Here is a 19656-nt window from a genome sequence, read left to right as displayed (position 1 = left end):
TCCCTCCCACTCCATATGTGTCAGACCACCACCCTCTTTACCTTCAAAGCATTCTTAAGGTCATATTTCCTCCAAGAGGCCTTCCCCAATTAAGCCCTCTTTTACCCATCTCTCTCCCTTCTGCATTATCACTTTGAGCTGTGACCTTTGGACACAATATTTGCCCCATCCCCACAGCACTTTTGCACATTTTAAATTATAAATTTACTCATCTCTCTTCCACTTTAGACCGTAAGCTCATTAGGGGCAAGGAACATGCATGCTAATTCTCTTGTACTCTCCACATGTTTAGTCCAGTGCTTTGTGCAGAGTAAGTGCTCACTAAATTCTGTTGAGTAGAAGACTGCTGCATTTCACATACAGATCAGGGGATAAGCTTCCAAAACATCTAAGTTGGGGGAGCAGTCTCTAATGCTCCTGAACTTTACCTCAGGCTATCGTCTAAAGTGAGCATGGTGCAGCTCTTTAGAATTACAAAGCTTCTGCATGGCAGCACAGGAATGAGGTATGAGTCCTACAATGCAAGATGATAGCCAGATGAGTTGGGTAGGTCAGTGGGGACCCAGAAGGTTCACCTGTACTTTAAGTCCTGCCCCCTCTAACTGAAAGCTTAGGCATTCTTCTGCCATCTCATGAAGGGCCCTAACAATATATGTAGTACATAAGGCTAGAGCAAGGAAGCTAGTAGGAACTGGAAGTGACTATTTACAATTTATGGTGAAAATGAGTGAGGTGGCAGGGAAATGATGGACTCAGCCATAGCAGAGGGTATGCATAACAAAGTCTCTTGCTCTCATTTCAACTCAGGCTAAACCTAAGGTCTACTTTAATCATGTCAAAGCCCTATTGCAGGGAGGAGGTTGCTTATTCAATTTTCCCACTATATTGAGTGTATAGTAATGTGTGAGGCCTGCCTTTAAAACTCTTTGTGGACAGGGAACATGTCTACCTTTTATATTGTACTCTCCCAAGCACTTAGAGTGCTGTACAACCAGTAAATGCTAAATAGAGTGCTGGGCCAAGTTGGGCATTTTCAAACATTCTCCTATAAATAAGTTTATTGGGATTGTACAATCCCAAGCATCAACCATAGAGCCCCCTTTCTGAAAAGTTTTACAATAATGTTCCTACTTTCTTATCTGCCTTCACAGAAGTATTTTCCCCACCTCCATTTACAAATTGTGTAAATTCTTCAGTTTCTCTCCTTGACCACATCAGAGAAAGATGATTCAGGTACCTCAACTGTATACACAAGGCAGAGGTGGGGATGACCACTTCCTTGTAAGTGGATGAATAGCTTACTGTTGCATTTAATACTCGAAGGGCCACAAAAGATGAATGCAGGAGCAGTAGGGGAAGGAGTTGGGGAGGGTTGGGGCCTCTGACTAGATTGCTGCAGAGCAGTGGATGGAGCAGCACGTTAAAGTCATTGTTCATCCAGCTACTGTGTGTAATGCCTGTGGGGAGGGAGCTGTGTGGGACCAGGTCCCAGGGCTTCACCAGTTCAATTTACAGTGGTGATAACTTTCCCTACCCTCTCTCAAATCCTGTATTTCAGTTTTTTTGGGGGAAAATTGACCATAAAAAAGTGTAAATATTCCATCATTCAGCTCTCCATCTAATCAGCTCTAAGACCATGATTTTTGCCACCTTTTCTATTTTCTGAGTTGAAGTTAAAAAAAAATTCAGGACAAGCACATCATGCATGCAAGAGTTTTATTTCATAAAGTTTTACCATCTAAAGGCTCCTCCATAACCACCTGAAACAACACTATTTCCTTCTCATTTTTCTGTCTTCACTTTTCTCCAGCCTTCAATCAATACACCTCACCCTCCTACTCTCCTTTTCACACATCCACCTGAGCTTCAACCATACCCCTACTGTTAAGTCTATAGGAGGAAGTTTTGAGCACTTTAATACAGACTCATTACTCGGTACACAAGACTGCAACCCCACGTTCGTAGAAACTGCGAGGATCTTCCTTTGTTGCAATTTCAAAGTCAACAGTGAAGATCAGGTCTGCTCGTGTGAAATTCAGGTAGACAGGCAAGGTAACCTAGAAAAGAAAAATGAATGAAAAGCCTTAGTGTGTTATTGAAGTATTTCAATGACAAATTCACATTGAAAATGGATCTTTTCTCAAAGACCTCATAACTCCCTATATGACAAAACAAAAAGTCAACTCAGCATTAAATTAGCAGTAATTAAATCATTTGTGACTGACAGTCCCTAAAGTATGTCAATAGGATAAGACTGATTTTTTTTTTTTAAGGAAAAAGGTCAATGTAATCAGAAAGCCCTGGACTTGAGGGGAAAATTCAGCCTCTCCCTCCATTCTGGAGGGCAGTAAGATTCTAGACAAAGCAGCAGTGAAATAGATGTAACCAAGGGGATTCAGAAGAGTGGGGCAGCAAACCACTTTTTCCTGGTGCTGGCCTCTCCAGCCCATACGGCACCAGCCGAGGCTATCTTGGGGTTGTAGGAGCAAGGAGCCAGTGTTCTCAGCCTGCTTGTGTTAAATGAGATGCCCAAATAAGCATGAGAGGTTTGGTCAAACAATAGAGGATTCTAAGCATAGAGGGTTCCTATTCCTAGGAAAACAAATTCTTTTCTGGGAAGGAAAGTTCAAGCTCAAAGGCCTGAGGATAAGAACAAGACTTTATAAAGAGACTGTTAACCTATGTACTACTTACTACGTTGGCCTTTTTCTCTGCATTTGTTTGCTTGATCCAGCGAAGCTGTGTAATAGGCAGGATTGTGGAAATAGCATTTGAAAGGGACAGTTTATTATTACTGCATGTGGCACCCTGGAGCTTCAAACCTATGAAGAGAGTATCAAATTGAAAACAAGCAATAGAATGACCCCCAATCCTCCCCAGTCTAATCCCAGAGGCGCACAGCCTTTTAAAAGACTTCTCAATTGAAGGATTTAGCTTTAAAGCAAAAAAGTTACTGCATGAGCTCATAATACCAAGTTTATTCATAACCTGAGCTTCATAGGGAAGCTGATCTAGTACATTGAAATGGTTTGCCCAATACATTTCATTGAAGTCTCACTCCTTACTTTGACTGAAATTAGTAGGAAGACCTCTAACCCCTCTGACTCATTGCAGTGAAAAGCACAAACCAGGTAATCAATCACTCCTGACAGCAGCAACCGGCTACCCTGGGGTGGGACAGATTTGGCCTACTGCAAGTGAAAGTACAAGTTGAATCCTTTTGGAATTTTTCTACATGTGAATCTTTAAATCCCCCCTCTACCGTAAGCTTGTTGTGGGCAGGGAATATGTCTGTTATAAAACTGCTTAGTAAAGTGCTCTGCACTTAGTAAGTTTTCAATAAATATGACTGACTTACAAATCAAACTCCTTGACTGCAGGAAAAGTGGTAATGGTATTAAGTGATCACTATGTGCAAAGCACTAAACTAAATACTGGGAAAGTAATACACAGATGAGGTAAGGATATAGTTCCTGGCCTCCAAGGAACTTGTAATTTAAGAATAGGGGAGTCATGGGATTTGGCCACAGAGACTTAAAGGCAACAAAATACCTGAGACTGTACTCTAACGAAGGAGCAACAGGATTTCAGGCTCCTTACAGTTGTCACAAGTCACAGCTACAATTAGTGTGGTGACCATCTCAAAATTCTAAACGTTGGGAAGGCCTCACTGCTTCCATTAACTTTACTCTTTGTAACCTTAAGTTTCTAGCAGGATGTGGTGCAACTCACCTGTGACTCCAAAGCTACAGGCATCCAGGACTGCGTTCTGTGTGGTTGTAACATTGACTTCAAGGCAAAGCTCCTCAAGAGACCAGCTGTTGGCTTGTGCCACATACTGCCTCGTGGCAGTAATATAAGCCTCAGGTACAAACAAGCCACCCAAGCAGACATGTATGTTCTAGGGAAGAAAGAAAAGAAGTTTTAAAGGGCAATATGCGTGAGAGACCACTTTTCTCATTTCTTCATTCATTTACACAGAGATATCTGGGTGGAGATATCCTCTTAAGCATGAGATGCAGCATGACCTGATGGATGGAGCACATGCCTGTGAGTCAGGAAGAACTGTGTTCGAATCCTGGCTTTGCCACTTGTCTGGGTGACCTTGGGCAAGTCACTTAATTTCTTGGTGCCTTGGTTACCCTGCCTATAAAATGCGTACTGGACAGTCCAACCCCCAAATGCCTTTTTGTAGTGCTTAGCAATCAACAACAACATTTTGCTGTCCTAGAATCTTGGGGAATTAGCATGTTTGACAAGTTCCAGTAAGGCAAGACCACTTTAATGCATGTATGGCTATTATTTTTCCAAAATGTTTTTAACCCATTTTAAACTCATAATATTATTGGGAAGTAGGGAGAGGCTGGAAATGAGTTATTTTACAGATTAATTTTAATGATGGTATTAAGTGCTTACTCTGCATCAAGCATTATAGTAAGCGCTGGGTTAGATACAAATTAATCAGGTTGGACCCAAGCCTTAGCCCACATGGGGTTTACAGTTTAAGTAGGAGGAGAACAGGTATTTAATCCCCATTTTACAGATGAGAAAACTGAGGTACAGAGCAGTTAAGTGACTAGCCCACAGTCACACAACTGGCTAGGTGGTAGAGCCAGAAATAGAACCTAGGCCCCCTGACTCCCAGGCCCCGTGGGTCTTTGCAGTAAAGCCATCCTCCTCCTCAACTCCGTTACTACCTTTTTACCAAGATCGCGCTGCCTCCCATAGTACTTGATATTTCATTATTTATGGTACTTGTTAAATGCTTATTAAGTGTCAAGCACTGTTCCAAGCAGGCTGGGCACAGTCCCTGTCCCATGTGGGGCTCACAGTCTAAACAGGTATTTAATCTCCATTTTACAGTTGACACTGAAGGACAGAGAAGTTAGGTGACTTACTCAAGGTGTTACAGGAGGCAAGTGGCAGAGCCAGGATTAGAATCCAAGTTTCTGACTAGGCCACGCTACTTTCCTTGCTCATTCCAAAAGATATTACATACAAAGGAGCCACACCAAATTTTGGCAAAGAAGTTTAGAGCTCAAGCCCAAGGGGAGAGGAGGGGGATGTGTACCTTTAGTTCTTTTGCACCACCAGATGCAGCTGCCAGGGAGATACTCTGCAGTTGTTTAATGCGTTCACTAAAATCAGACACCCACTGAATGACAGTCATACCAGCAGGCACGGTGTAATGCGACCAACTCCGAGGCAAGATTCCTGCAAAGGGTGAAAGTAGAGAGTGTGGATTTGAAACCGCAATGTAAAACGGTGATAATCTGATAAGTGCTTTCCTAACTATTGTTTAGGAACAAGCATCTCATTAATGGATCTGACCCATGGTTCAGCCAGTTTAAGATTCTTTCTCCAACTTGGTCAATGAGATATCTGGAGGAACTTCGTGATGGTTGCCCTTCTTCAAGTTCTAAAAAAAAGTCCTTTGGATTTTAATTCCTTGACCAGGCAACCAAGGGTATGTCTTCCCTGTCCATTTTCTGCAGAATCTATTTTCTAGAATATAATCTTAAAAATGCAATGGTTGCCAGACATCAAGAGGGGAAAAATGCAATTTAATCCAATCTAGTCACAGAAATGCTGTGATCCAGTTAATGATTTACATTCTAATTTTTTCCAGTTGAATTAAATTTTTTTTCAGTGGGTAATTAGAAAAATGCACTAAAACTGGCTTTTTTTTTTAACTTTAAGTTCCCATGATGCCAGAATCTGGTCTTCAAATGAATTATTAAAATAATAGGGAAAGAGTAATCCTCTGATTTGACTTCCTTTGTCCAGGATCCCCTCCATGAGGGATCTGGCTCTCCTAGAGTCAAGAGTTTTTAAGGAGAGAAGTGATTAATCCCATCCTCAAGAGGAAACAACTAATCTGCATCAACCTTATACAAGACATGGGACTGAGCGCATTTTCATTCACTACCTGGAAAACATTCTCAAGCTATATAAATAGCCAATCATTGGTTAATTTGAACTGAACCAAAGCTTTCATCTTACTGTGAGTGAAAAGGAAAAGGATGAAATCTGATTGAGGTACCTTTCACCAGTTCATTTATAAGTGTTCGCAAATAGTTGGTTTGTTTCTTCTTTCCCTCACACACTTGAACCACATCAGCAAGATCCTGACGAACATCTTGAAGCAACTTAGCTCCCATTTTCACCTCTCTCTCAAAGAATCTGAATAAAGGATCCTGAAGTTTAAAGAAACGTGAAGGATAAGTCACATGGAAAGGAAATTAGATAGCGAGACATTTCTCTTAAAATTAATAAAACGCAAATATTCTGGTATTTGGGGATGTGGGGTGGGGGAAATCTGAGGGGAAATAATTGAGAACACCTTTTCCAATGACTCTTACCCTTAGGAGTCAGACTGAACTAGCACCTGACTAAAAATAAAAACTAGCTCCAATCTGTCACACAGCAAGCCAAGGGAGGAGTTTGTCTGACAAGGTGCTTTCTAAATGAATATACCGACTCTGGTCATGCCTTAGGATTAACTGCTTATTGGCTGACATTTGCATAGCCTGAAGAAAAGTTCAACCATCTCTCCCATGCACGTTACGTACGCTATTCCAATTATTGTATCTGGTTTTTACCACAACAAATAATTCTAACTGTTCTTGGGAAAACCCAAGAAAATAGCCAAAAGATTCTCAAATCTCAGGTGAAAAGATACAAAAAAAAAATTCTACCTTGATGTTTTCCACAGTTCTCTTGAGATGATTTAGAGTCTGGGGGATAAGGTGCAGCCAGTTAGAAGCTGTGGTGTGCAGGGTTCTCATCCAGGCTGGGCGTCCATCTGAAGTGGAATCTGTTCTTGTTTTCTTCTCAGTTTCTGCATAAGCTAGGTCATCTTCATCTTCTAGCATCTGCATTTTCAGCATTTTACTGATCATGTCAATGCCTGAACCACAACACAAAAGGTCAAGAAGGTTTAGGGTTTCGATAATGAACACAAAGAACAAAAATGAAACAGTTTCTAAATATCAGAGTAATTAATAGGTAATGTTTTTGGAGGAAAAAATACTTAAGTGGTGGGCAGACAATTCAAAACCTAGGTGATGCTGCAGGGCCACTCAAAAAGTCTTTCCTTACAATTTGAAGAAAACAGGGCTTATGGGAGGAAGAGGAGAACAGCTTCTCCATGGAAGAGGGCAGGAATTGGGTCAGTCTCATGTCTGGAGCATAGGTGCAATTACATCTGCCGGCCCCAAACTCCTCAAAGAGCAATACTTTCACATAAGTGACCACAAGTAACTTTTGCACAGGGCCCAATAAGCATTTTTAACTCATCTGGGAAAAGATGATAGACTAGTTTATGCAATAAAGAAGTATAAGCCTATTAGTCAAGGGACATAGACAGGAAAAAAAAAGAACTGGATAACTGGACCATCAGGATCAATGCATGGAAAATACCAGCCTGCTGAAGGGTGAGGTTACACTAGAATGACAATCTACTGCAACAAAGCTAGGCAAACAACATATGGTTAAAGAGGGATGAAGTTGGGTGATAGCCATTTCAGTGATACCCTTTTGTATGTTTAGAAAAAAAGAGGACCACACAAAACAGCATTAGGCACATTTGGTTAATAATGAGGTGTGCTAGGAGAGAAGGAGCATGGCCTAGTGGATAGAACATGGACCTGGGAATCAGAAGGACCTGGGTCCTAATCCTGGCTCCTCTACTTGTCTGCTGGGTGACCTTGGGCAAGTCACTTAACTTCTCTGTACCTCAGTTATCTCATCTGTAAAATGGGGATTAAGACCAAGCTGTCATTTGGGACATGGCCTGTGTCCAACTTGATTAGAATTTTGTATCTACCCAAACCCTGGGCTCCCTTGACTTTCCAATCACTGTAGACCACACCATAATCAGCCCATAACCTTATCTTTGATTCCTCTTGCTCATTAAACCCAGTCTATCACTAAATCTTGTCAGTTCAATCTTCACAATATTGCTACAAATCTGCCCTTTCCTCTCCATCCAAACTGCTACCACTAATTCAAGCACTTAACTTATCCTATCTCACCTTGAATACTGCATCAGCCTCCTTGCTGACCTCCCTGCCTCCTCAACTCCACTCCATATTTCACTCTGCTGCCCAGGGCATTTTTCTACAAAAGCATTCAGGCCGTGTTTTCCCACTCTTCAAGAACCTCCAGTGGTTGTCCATCCACCTCCGCATCAAACTGAAACTCCTCCCCATCGACTTTAAAGCACTGGATCACCTTGCCCCCGCTCCTACCTCTCCTTGCTGCTCTCCCACTACAACCCAGCCTCCACACTTCACTGCTCTAATTGCCAACCAACTAACTGTGCCTCGATCTTGTCTATCTTGCCACCAACCTCTCACCCATGTCTTTCATCTGGCCTGGAATGCCCTCCCTTTTCATATCCCACAAACAATTACCCTCCCCACCTTCAAAGTCTTACTGAAGGCACAACTCCCTGAAGAGGTGTTCCCTTACCACATCCCCATTTCCTCCTCTGCCACTCCCTTCTGCATCACCCTAATTTACTCCCTTTATTCTTCCCCCACACTCAGCCCCATAGCACTTACATACATATCCTTAATTTGTCTCTCACTCTAAACTGTAAGCTTGTTGTGGGCAGGGAATGTGTCTCATATTTTGTGTTGTGCTCTCCCAAGTGCTTAGTACAGTGCTCTTTCACATAGTAGAGCTTAATACCACTAATAGGTTAGCTTGAATCTATCCCAGCACAGTAAGCCCTTAAATACCTTAAGAAAAAAAAAGTACACAGTAGAACTGGATATTCATTTTTCAGAGACCATTTTAAGACAAGAGCTCTTGGAAGATTTGTTTACTTCCATGCTATCCTGAAGAGTTACCTAACAGCTATTGTATTCCTTCCAAATAAGATCAGACCGCTTCTCTTCACTTAGCTGGAACACCTTGAACCACTCATCCATGTCTATTTCAGTGTTCCTTTAAAAATGTGAGTTTTCTTGAAGTTGGACTTATTTCAAAAGAAACTTCCATACACAGCGTTCTCTCATGTTCTGAACTAGGTGAATGTGAATTGGAGGAATAGAACATTGTCGAATCACTTGCTGGTTAGAAAAAGGAATATTCTTCTATATTTATTCCTTTCTAGCCATGTGAATGCATTTCTACACAGTATCAAAAATCATCAGGCAGAAACTGTTATATAGATGGAAAAGTAAGCACAACTGCAAGTATGTATACATCAGCCCTTCAGGCCATTTTTGACAGATGCAGCACTGAGAATTAGTACTTCACCTTTTAGTAACAAGCACCACTCTTAATAAACGTTTACTGTAATAATTATAGTGGCATTTGTTACACCTCAAGCACTGTTCTTAAGCTGGTAGTGGACATAAGACAGTCCCTATCCCACATGGGGCTCAAGGGCAAAGTGGGAGAGAACGGGAATTGAATCCCCGTTTTACAGGTGAAAAAACTGGAGGTAAAAAAAAAATACGTGAATTGCCCAATACACAGCAGGCAAGTGGTAAAACTGGGATTATAATCCAAATCCTCTGATTCCTTGACCTGTGCTCTTTCCACTAAACCATGCCTCTCACTGCTTACATAGAAACAGAAAGTAATCTTAATGTGACGGCGAGAGCAGCCAGCCCAGTTTTGGTTTATTCAGCTACAAAATGCATCAAAGAAGGGCAATCAGTACTGCTCTTCCACTTTACTTGGGAAAAGCTAGTAGGTGACACACCCAGAACTTGCTAGATATTTAGGATTTAGTTTGGCCAGGGCTCTTCAGAAGTCAGCCTGACGCTGCTTTCTTGTTATATTTTTCTTACCAAGTGTCAAAAATGCTAATCTGTGTGCATCACCACACCCACTATTAAAATGGCTCGCGAACACACATCTTTTTCTGGCATGTAAATGCATCCCTCCCTTCACCAGATGGAAATTTAATCCTCTAGGGAAGATGAAATCTGCCTTGTCTTAAGGCAAAGAAAGCAATGTTCTGAACAGAATGCTCTGATTGTGCCGACGAATCAAAGAGGGCAAAGGTCATCAGGAATTTGTTTCTGAGCTTCTTAGTAAGGTCTTCAGAAGATCCAGTGGGGAAAAAAGGACGAAGCCTCTAACAGTGAGAAATTTAGTGGATGAGTGATTTACTCAAGCCAGTCCACTTGAATTTCCTTTACTCTAAACACACAATTATAGGCATTCTTCTACTTTAAAACGACTTTCATCTAAAAAAAAAAAAAAAGGAAAGCTCTCACTATAACCTACTCTTGATTATCTGTGACAATGGCATACAAGGGGAAGCCTTCTCATAAAACTCCACAGCCAGACCCCAAACTTTACCTGAACTAGCATTTCCAATAATAAAAAAAAATTACAGTCAGAATGTGTGCATTGCTTGAAAGTGCTTCCACATCAATTTCATCCTCACAAGATCCCAGTATGATAGGCAGGAATTCTGATCTCCACTCACAAATGAGAAAATAGAGGTACAGAGCGGTTAAGCTGGATCCAGGGTCATCCAGCATGACAGTGGCAGAGCAATAACTAAAAACCAGGTCCGACTCTCAGTCCTAGGCTCTAATCATTAAGCCATGCCACCTCCAAGTTTCCAACCCATCAGGAGGAAAGCTGTTGGGTTCCATCTTCCCTCCCTACCCTCTAATAGGAGCATCAAAGAGGAGTGAAATGGCCGACAGGCTGCCAGAGGAGAGAGGCAAAGGACACAGATAATTCAAAAACTGAATAGATATTTCCCCTAAATTGAGAATCAACATAACTCAAAACAAGTTCATAACTTTCCTACAAATATATGTATTTTGAGAAATAGGCTTAAGTAACAAGACTCCAAAAACTAGGAGTACTAAACTTACCCTGAGTAGTGAGGAGAACTTTCTCGGCATTATTTGGCAAGCCAAGCCAGGAAGGAGTCTGAGTATCTGGAAGCAGCTCAACCCACTGAACGAATTCCTCCCGTCTGTAAATCACAAAGTTTAGAAATATAAGTACAGATTAAGTTCATAAAGTTGCACACAACCTAATTAAAGACTACTGTGGTTATCTTGTGTTGCTGAAAGTCAAAATAAAAAAGCAGATCAAATAAATTGCAACAGACTCATGAGAACAAGTTGAAGTCACCAAAATTTATGAATAGAAAGGGAATACCTGATGCCATCGGGCATTTGTATGTCTTTATGTCCATCAACTTTGCAGGCCAGCTTAAATTCACTATCAAAACTTTTAGTAGTGAATAAACGCTCCAGGAAAGTGTTGAGAAGACGCTGATCAAATTCATTATCAACACGACCTCCATAAATGGACTGAGCCATCAGAGTCTTCAGGGCTGACCAAGGGATTTTATCAGGTGAAATATTCTGCCGGCCCTAAATGATACACATCCTTCCATAAGTTTATTTTGTACACTATACAGAGTGGGGGTGGTGGGGGGTGCAAAATCAATGTATTGTGATGGTCCATTATGTGCACAATGGCCACCCATGGCCCTCTTGGATCCTGGACCCACATGACACCAATGGAATCTTATGCACTATTTTCCTATCTGCATCCATCTAAATCCTTTTCCGAGAAAAGGCCAACGTTTTCAACTTGGATTGAATTAAAAAAAAGAAAAAAAAAGATTATCTCATCTGCTTGAACCTTTGCAATTAAGTCTTTAAAGGCTGGAAGGCAGCTCAGTCTCACCATTCCCTCTGTCTGCTCTACTGTCATTAATTTTTAGGGTAGAGCCAGCGCTGAATCCATCTGAACTCAGTGCATTTCTCTATGGGGAACCCCATCACCCCACACAGGTGTCTGTAAATACGGGTGGCATTTCTAAACTGTGAAACTCAGGTTCAGGAAATGTGGTGGAGGGAGGCTGGGGGCTTAAATAAAAATACTAAAAGGCATACGGAGGTCTATTCGTACTGGGCAGAAGACAGACCACCTGAAAACTGGATGTATGGCCACTAATTGTATGGTCAGTTTTTTTTTTTTGCTTTCTTTTTATACCAAAGTCAGAGATACCTAGCTACTTTGTTTTGGCTTCAGTTAATGGTGAATTGCCAGCTCATTTCCTCTGGCCTGAGCACGTTCCCTTATCAAAAATACCATCAAATCACCGAAAGCATCCTCCAGGGTCATCTTAGAATCCTGAGATGCAGATTTTACTTACCTTTGCTGTATCATCCAACCACGTGTCTACAGTGTCACAGGCAGATCGCAGATCTGATTCTCCAAACTCATATTTCTTTGACCAGCCCAAGGGGGCATATCTCAGACGCTCTTGAATGATGGCATGGAACCAGGCCAGGAGGAAATACAACCGAGCACGTTCATTGGGCGACTAGATGAGAAATGTCACAAAGATTAATACAATAAAGGTATTCTAGACATTGAGGGGGACATGGGTCAGTCAGACAAAGAAGGGACTGAAACATTTCCCCCAAATTCCCAACACATTCTGGATCGACAATTATGAAATAGATTATCTTGAAAGCATCCACAAAGGCCCTAAGCTATACTTGGCCTTTACCTTGCAAATTCTTGAAACAGGAATGCTGCTAAAAGTCCTCAGCATGTTAGCCTTTACACCTGGAGGAGGCTCAAATACAAATATGCGACCAGCTCGAAGCAAGTTAACTGGCACCTAGAGAAAAAACACACACACACATTACAGTTTGGCCCTTACACATGCTAGAAGCAAGGCTAGCTCTGGATTTAAACACACGGTTACAGAGTAATCGAGAGGAAAAACAGATCCATGCAGCCCATGAAACCACTTTTAGGAAGAAACATCAAACACGGTTGAACTCTTTACCTTGGGATTAATTTCCATGGTCAGGAAGAGTCTGAAGCAAGCATGAGGCTGGAGGGAATGGAGCTTCTTTTCCAGTTGCATTAACCAGCCAGGAGCCAGATGCACATTTTTCAGCATCACCCACCTTGGAAAAGCAAATGGAAGCATTAAATGAGATTTGGTTTGTATGTTACAAGGCATGGAGAAGCAGCGTGGCGTAGTGGAGAGAGCTTGGGCCTGGGAGTCATGAGGTCCTGGGTTCTAATCCTGGCTCCGCCACTTGTCTGTTGTGTGACCCTGGGCAAATCACTTCATATCTCTGTGCCTCGGTTAGCTCATCTGTAAAATGGGGCTTGAAACTGTGAGCCCCATGTGGGGGACAGGGACAGTGTCCAATCCAATTTGCTTGTATCCACCCCAGTGTTTAGTACAGTCTGTGGTACTTAGAAAGCACTTAACAAATGACACAATTACTATTCCAGTAGTATAAAACCAACTCAAATACCTACCTGCCAGACTTAACAGCTGTATTAATTGCCTTGTCAGCTTGGTTAAAACCCTCCGCAGAACCTAGAAATACAAAAAAAGTTTAGGGACTATTGACACAGAACACCATTTTCAAATCGTAATTATAAGAGTGTTCTTTTCTTCTGTGTCCAAATGAGATCACGCTCACCAATTGCAATCGAAGTAATCTGTGTATTTTGTTCAGCCGCAAGATCTTCAACATGGCCACTGGCATCATAACCAGGCACAGAGCACATGAGTACAGGGGTGTTTGGTTTAACCTGAAAATTCAGCAGTCCACAGTAAGTATTCATTCAGTACAGTCTACGGCTTACTTTCAGAAGCCAGGAGGAAGTGGGCAAGGAAAGAGTTCGAAACATTTCTATTTCACAGAAAAGTAAAACCTGCAGTCAAGGTCCCTTATCAGTCTAATGGAGGGGGACCTCCTTTTCCACTACATACACCTGATGTGCAGTACACAGATGCCAAGTCTACAGGCCTTGAGGAAACTGCTCAAAGCAATCCCCAGAGTATAGAGCCTCCCTGCTTCTTAGACTGTGAATTCCAGATGGGAAAGGGACTGTCTGATCTGATTATCTTTTATCTCTATCCCAGCACTTAACACAGGGCTTGGTACATAGTTTTGGTATTTACTAGGTGCTTATTCACTGGTTGTTCAGTGTTGTGAAGAGATGGGGCTGCCACAGGCCACGACCTAGAGTCTATTACCTCAGTGTCCACAATGTGAGTCAAATCCAATGGCTGCTCCATAATAGACATAAAGGACTCTCCGAGGTTGGTTGAAACAAACATATGAGCCATAGCCAGCAGACGATCGGGACGGAAAGCTTGAATCAGAAGCAAGCGATGGATGGCCTGACCGATAGGGGCTGAAATGAAAACGAAAGGGTTATTCTGGTGTGTGTGCTTCTGGTAGATAACGTGTATCTGCAGACAAAGCGATTCATCCTCAGTTGATCAGAGAATGGTCCTCCTATACCTTTCCCCTTCAGAATCTGACAAATGGAGGCACAGTCATTTTTATTTGCAACAGAAGACTTGCAAATTTCCCTTAAATGCTACAAAAACTCAAAAGTCACTTGAGCTTAATTACTAGAAACCACTTTTGTCTAACAGAGCAAACATCCAGCTGGTTCCTTAACACTCAGACACCGTTCAAATGATGAAGTACTTTTCAGCAACTACTAGCTGTTGCCTGGGGAAATTATTTCAGCTTCCGTGCAGTCTCCAATGCCAGTATGCATGTAAGATTAGGTTCACTTTAAAAAGTAATTTAAAAACTAAGGCATTCTTTTTAGGATAATGGGTCTTAATTTAGGTTGAAATATGCAGTCGGGGAAAAAGACCCAGAGATAAGACATACTTGCTGGCTTTTCTTCACTCCAGAGGTATGGCACAGTCTGCTCTGGTGAACTGCTATCTAACCAGATGCAGAATTGCTGCAATAAAAAGAAGTAATGCATTACAACCATGATTTAAAGTGAAAGCAAGGGTGAATTTCATTTTTTGGAGGCCAACATATTGGAAGCTGACAAGATTTCACAAGTACATTCTGTTTCACTGAAGACAGGCCTGCTTCCTAGAAAAGGCCAACGTTTTCAACTTGGATTCAATTAAAAAAAGAAAAAGATTACCTCATCTGCTTGAACCTTTGCAATTAAGTCTTTAAAGGCTGGAAGGCAGCTCAGTCTCATCATTCCCTCTGTCTGCTCTACTGTCAGGCCATTAATTTTTGGGGTAGAGCCAGCGCTGAGTACAATTTCTTTTCCTCTCAAGAAGTGTTGGAATTCAGCATCATAGGCAGGCTCCCTGAAAATGAAGTGTCTGGTTAGATAAGGTCTTAGTTGTTTGTTTTTTTTTTAAACCTGGTCCTTAAAAGCAAGAGTCCTAAAAGATAAAGCAGGCAGCCATACTTAGACTGCGTGCCCCTTGTGGGAATATGTGTCCAACCTGATTAACTTGTATCTATCAACCTCGGTGCTCAGAAAGGTGTCTGATACATAGTAACAGCTTAACAAGTGCCATAATTATTATTATTAGCCATAGCATACAATATTAGTAAAAAGTCAATGAGATTGACGACCTTCAATTAATCTTCCACCTGCTCCATTCCCCTTTATCATCTCAGCACTCATCAGCTGGTGTTTATCCATTGTGTTTGACGTATCTCTAGCATTTTTAATTATTGTATGTCTAGGCTATAACCTTGTCTTGGGCAGGGAATGTATCTAGGAACTCTGTTGTACTGTACTCCAAGCACTTAGTACACAGTAAACCTCAATAAATACCACTGATCAAACAATCACACTTAGTGAACACTTGGGAGAGAACAATACAATACTATTAGCAGACCAATTCCCTGCATGTAATGAGCTTATGTCATTTTGTGTGTTACCTTTGAGAGAAACTAGCAATGCTTACCCAATGGTGCCTTTCAGCTTAATTCTTGCTAAGAGCATAGCAAAGGTTATGTGATCCTGATGGAGCATGCCTCGAGCCACTCTGTTAAAAGCTACCTGTGGACCAAAGGGAAAAAAGACACCGCAGTTTAGGACACCATTCAATCGACTGTTTTCTATGGACTAAGCTTCAAATGAAATCCTTGATTTTTTTTTGGGGGGGGGCACCATACCTGGAAGAGATCTTTGGTGATGATAGAAAGGCGCTGGGTATGATCGGTAATCCCCTTCAAATTTGGGTTCTCATACAAGACATTGTGATAAATATCCAGGAAAAACTGGAGTGAGTATTGGTACAAGAAGTGTATCTGAAAAGAAGATTTAAACAAACATCAGGGGATGTAAATTCATCCAGCTACCCTCTCCACTGCACCAAGACTGCTGTTGCTGTTTCTCTGCTCTGTTCTTTCTCCTGTTACTGAAGCCAGGAGTTGGAGGCAAGGGAGGTGAGCCTGGCATCTGCCTCTGTGAGCCTGAGTTGTGCACCCTTTTAAATAAGTTATATTTTAATTAAATTAATGGAGTTAAAGACGAGTGATGGGCTCTGCTACAGCTGGACAGGCCAGTTTCATCATTGTTTCCACATGCAAAATGGAAATGAATAGTTGGAACTTGTTTTGCGGGTCAAGGTTTGTGTTAATAGGAGTTGAGATTTTCTTAGTTGTGCTTTGTTTAGACACACATAGGATCCTTCCTCTGGAGAAACAATCAGACCCTGCAATTACACAACACTGAACAATAGCCAACTCCCTTTCCTGAAAGATTGCTGGTTTAAGAAATTAATCCCTGCAGATGACTGGCACCTCACAAATGACATTTTACTTAGGCCCAGATGGGTCCTTGAGATCCAGATGTACATGCAATGTATTTTGAACAGAAATTCTGCCTTGACCTTCACTAAAACTACAAGAACTTTAATAACAGTAATAGGATGAAGACATTCCTGACACACAATTGCCTGAATCTTCTTTAAATACATTTTCCAAGATCCAATCTATTGGTCTACAGGCACTGAGTCTGAGGCTATGGGCATTATGCTCAGCCATTGATGAACCAGGGTTAGCAATACTCTAGGAGGGACAATTGCTCTCGCCCAGCCACAAAGAGGGCATTTGTTTTGCAGAAGCAGCGTGGCTCAGTGGAAAGAGCACGGGCTTTGGAGTCAGAGGTCACGGGTTCAAATCCCGGCTCGGCCATTTGTCAGCTGTGTGACTATGGGCAAGTCACTTAACTTCTCGGTGCCTCAGTTACCTAATCTGTAAAATGGGGATTAAGACTGTGAGCCCCACGTGGGACACCTGATTCCCCTGTGTCTACCCCAGTGCTTAGAACAGTGCTCGGCACATAGTAAGCGCTTAACAAATACCAACATTATTATTATTATTATAAATGCTTCTCTCTGCCTGAGGGAGGTAAAGAGTGCAGGTGGGACAGAGCAGGAAACATACATGCCAAGGTTAAGAGATCTGGGCTTTGAAAAGTTAGTTGTAAATTTGGCTGTCTAGAAAACTTCATCTAGATCCCAAGACTACACCATGAGAGCACGGCTGGCTGGGTCGGGACCAAGAGTAGCCAACCTGAGCCATTCCCCATCGCCAATACAGTAGAGTTGGGAGGGCTAGTGGGCCTGGCCCTTTCGACTTATCCCGCCTGGAGGATAGAGGTGTTACAATACGCTTTTGCAACTCTAGGAGACCCAATTCAACAGACTTGGAGCATCATCCAAAGTCCTAGAAATCGTCCTTCAAGAACTACTGCTTTCAGATGATTGTGACCTAGGGACCCAACACCTAACGACAAGCAAATGACTGTAACCTGCTTTCACTGAATCAGCCAGGCATTATGGGCAGGAAATAAATCTAAAGAAAACTGAGGTGAAGTATCCTGTCTGCACCAGGAAAGACAAATACAAAACCAGACAATCACTTTGGTAAAAGAGTTACAGAGCTCGCATAATTTTGTTACCTAGGCAGCACACCGACCAATGATATAATGATATATGAGGAAGTAGAAAATTAAATAAGAGGACCAGGACATTCTTTGAGAGACTATCAGAATGGGATGGCAATGTGGTATAAGGCTCCAGACCAAACTAAAAGGCTACTAAGCTGCACTGCTATCCAACCTTTTCTCTAGTTGTGAAATCCAGACCCTACATCCAGCTCCTTGAGCCATTCCATAAACATCATTTATAGGCCACAAATAATATCAAATAGCAAGGCAAGGTCACAGATAATTAAGTTCTAGAACACAGTTCCCCTTTCATCCAAACTTTGCTCGTCCAAACAAAGCTTTCTGGGTGAGAAAAAAAGAAGAGAATAAAAAGGAGCAAGATACCCAAACAACTTCTATATGGAGGCCTGAAATTGGGATACCAAGAGCAAATGTTTTAAGGACATGGTAAAACAAAAGCCTCAGATAATGCTGTGTACCAGCTGAAAACTGGAAAACAATTTTTGAGGGAAAACCAACATGGTGTATCACTTCCAAGGAAGAAGTGGGTCTCTTTAGAGAAGCAGCGTGGCTTAGTGGAAAGAGCATGGGCTTGGGAGTCAGAAGTCATGGGTTCTAATCCCAACTTGTCTGCTGTATGACCTTGGGCAAGTCACTTCACCTCTCTAGGCCTCAGTTACCTCATATGTAAAATGGGGAATAAAAGTGTGAGCCCCACATGGGACAACCTGATAACCTTGTATCTACCCCAGTGCTTAGAACAGTGCTTGGTACATAGTAAGCACTTAAGAAATACCATGATTATTATTTTTATTAAGCAAAATCTTTGTAAAGAAATACAGTTTAAGTAGGAAGAACACAATAACAGTGTTTCCGGGTGTACAGAGTGGTCATGGTTTAGGGTCTCAAGAGTATCCTTTTTAACTACATACACACACACACAGATGAAGTCAATCACCAGTGGTGTCTTCTTCAAATATGCAGGACAAGAATAAGAACAAGGACAAGGACCACACACAGAAAAATACAACACACACATGCCCAGCAGAGTGGAGATAAATGAACTACTAACCAAAAGCCTAGTAAGTAGCCAAGTCAAAATGGTTCTGGAAAGAAATATTTAAAATGTGTCCCCAAATGTCAGAGCACTGTTTGAAATCTGCAAGAGTAAAAAAGCCAAAGGGGTCCTACGCATTTTTACCTGTTTCAATGACTCCATAGTAAAATAAATACTACTGCAGGCAGTGGAAAGTGGCAGATATTGCTGAGATACAGTTTCCACCTCTTGCATGACAATGTCAGTCTCTTCCACTTTTCGAGTAACCTCAGCTGCCTCCTTCTTTAGGTTCTCCAGAGTAGTTATGATAGTGTCATCATCCAAAATACGGCCCTTCACTTCGTTAAGGGCTTGTAGCAGAGATTTTTCTAACTGACGCAAACGCAACTGAAATTCACCTTGAAGAAAAATAGTTGAATTAGTTATGCTATTTGTACTGTATAATCGCTGTATTTTCTAATAAAGCAAAAGGGATGAAAATAGGAGTGGAAGAGATTATTCCTTGAAGGTTCAATATAATCCCATTAATTGCTATCTGCATACTTGTTGCTATTAACTACAAACATTTTTAGTGTCCTTCCATACAAGATACACCAACTTTTAGACTCAATAGTATTTATTGAGCACCTACTATTCAGAGCATTGTACCAAGCACCTGGGGGAGTTATAATACAATTAATAGACATGATCCTTGCCCTCGAGGAGTTATGATCTAGTAGGGGAAACAAGACACTAAAAGAACTACTATAAATGTATATGAAAATATTTACATATGTGCTTTTGAGTAGTTAGGTGGCAGAGTGCTTAAATAGCAATTGTGGGAGATAATAAGGTGGGGAGATTAAAAATAAATAGGGGAAAGTCTCCTGAAAGATGTT

The 19656-nt window shown here is 41.6% G+C and overlaps 1 protein-coding gene across 2 annotated transcripts in view; it reads right to left on the bottom strand.

Annotated features, from left to right (window-relative positions):
* Nucleotides 1–1699: 1699 nt before the first annotated feature.
* Nucleotides 1700–19656, bottom strand: part of DYNC1H1 (dynein cytoplasmic 1 heavy chain 1) — a 70446-nt gene continuing 52489 nt past the window's right edge. For both annotated transcript variants that reach the window (XM_001512633.5, XM_007669382.4), the window contains exons 60-78: nucleotides 18923–19176; nucleotides 15942–16076; nucleotides 15731–15825; nucleotides 14944–15118; nucleotides 14673–14748; nucleotides 14018–14178; nucleotides 13458–13569; nucleotides 13291–13351; nucleotides 12803–12926; nucleotides 12518–12631; nucleotides 12158–12328; nucleotides 11149–11366; nucleotides 10857–10960; nucleotides 6699–6910; nucleotides 6044–6197; nucleotides 5072–5214; nucleotides 3733–3901; nucleotides 2695–2822; nucleotides 1700–2057 (exon numbers count right to left, since the gene is read on the bottom strand). In XM_001512633.5, the coding sequence (XP_001512683.1) occupies nucleotides 1929–2057; nucleotides 2695–2822; nucleotides 3733–3901; nucleotides 5072–5214; nucleotides 6044–6197; nucleotides 6699–6910; nucleotides 10857–10960; nucleotides 11149–11366; nucleotides 12158–12328; nucleotides 12518–12631; nucleotides 12803–12926; nucleotides 13291–13351; nucleotides 13458–13569; nucleotides 14018–14178; nucleotides 14673–14748; nucleotides 14944–15118; nucleotides 15731–15825; nucleotides 15942–16076; nucleotides 18923–19176 (2735 nt within the window). In that variant the 3' untranslated portion in view covers nucleotides 1700–1928. The remainder of the gene's footprint in view (nucleotides 2058–2694; nucleotides 2823–3732; nucleotides 3902–5071; nucleotides 5215–6043; nucleotides 6198–6698; nucleotides 6911–10856; nucleotides 10961–11148; nucleotides 11367–12157; nucleotides 12329–12517; nucleotides 12632–12802; nucleotides 12927–13290; nucleotides 13352–13457; nucleotides 13570–14017; nucleotides 14179–14672; nucleotides 14749–14943; nucleotides 15119–15730; nucleotides 15826–15941; nucleotides 16077–18922; nucleotides 19177–19656) is intronic.

This window comes from Ornithorhynchus anatinus, chromosome 1 (assembly GCF_004115215.2).
Source record: "Ornithorhynchus anatinus isolate Pmale09 chromosome 1, mOrnAna1.pri.v4, whole genome shotgun sequence".
NCBI classification, from domain to species: Eukaryota; Metazoa; Chordata; class Mammalia; order Monotremata; family Ornithorhynchidae; genus Ornithorhynchus; species Ornithorhynchus anatinus.
The sequence above is the reverse complement of the archived record's forward strand: the minus strand, read 5'-3'. Positions and strand labels throughout refer to the sequence as shown.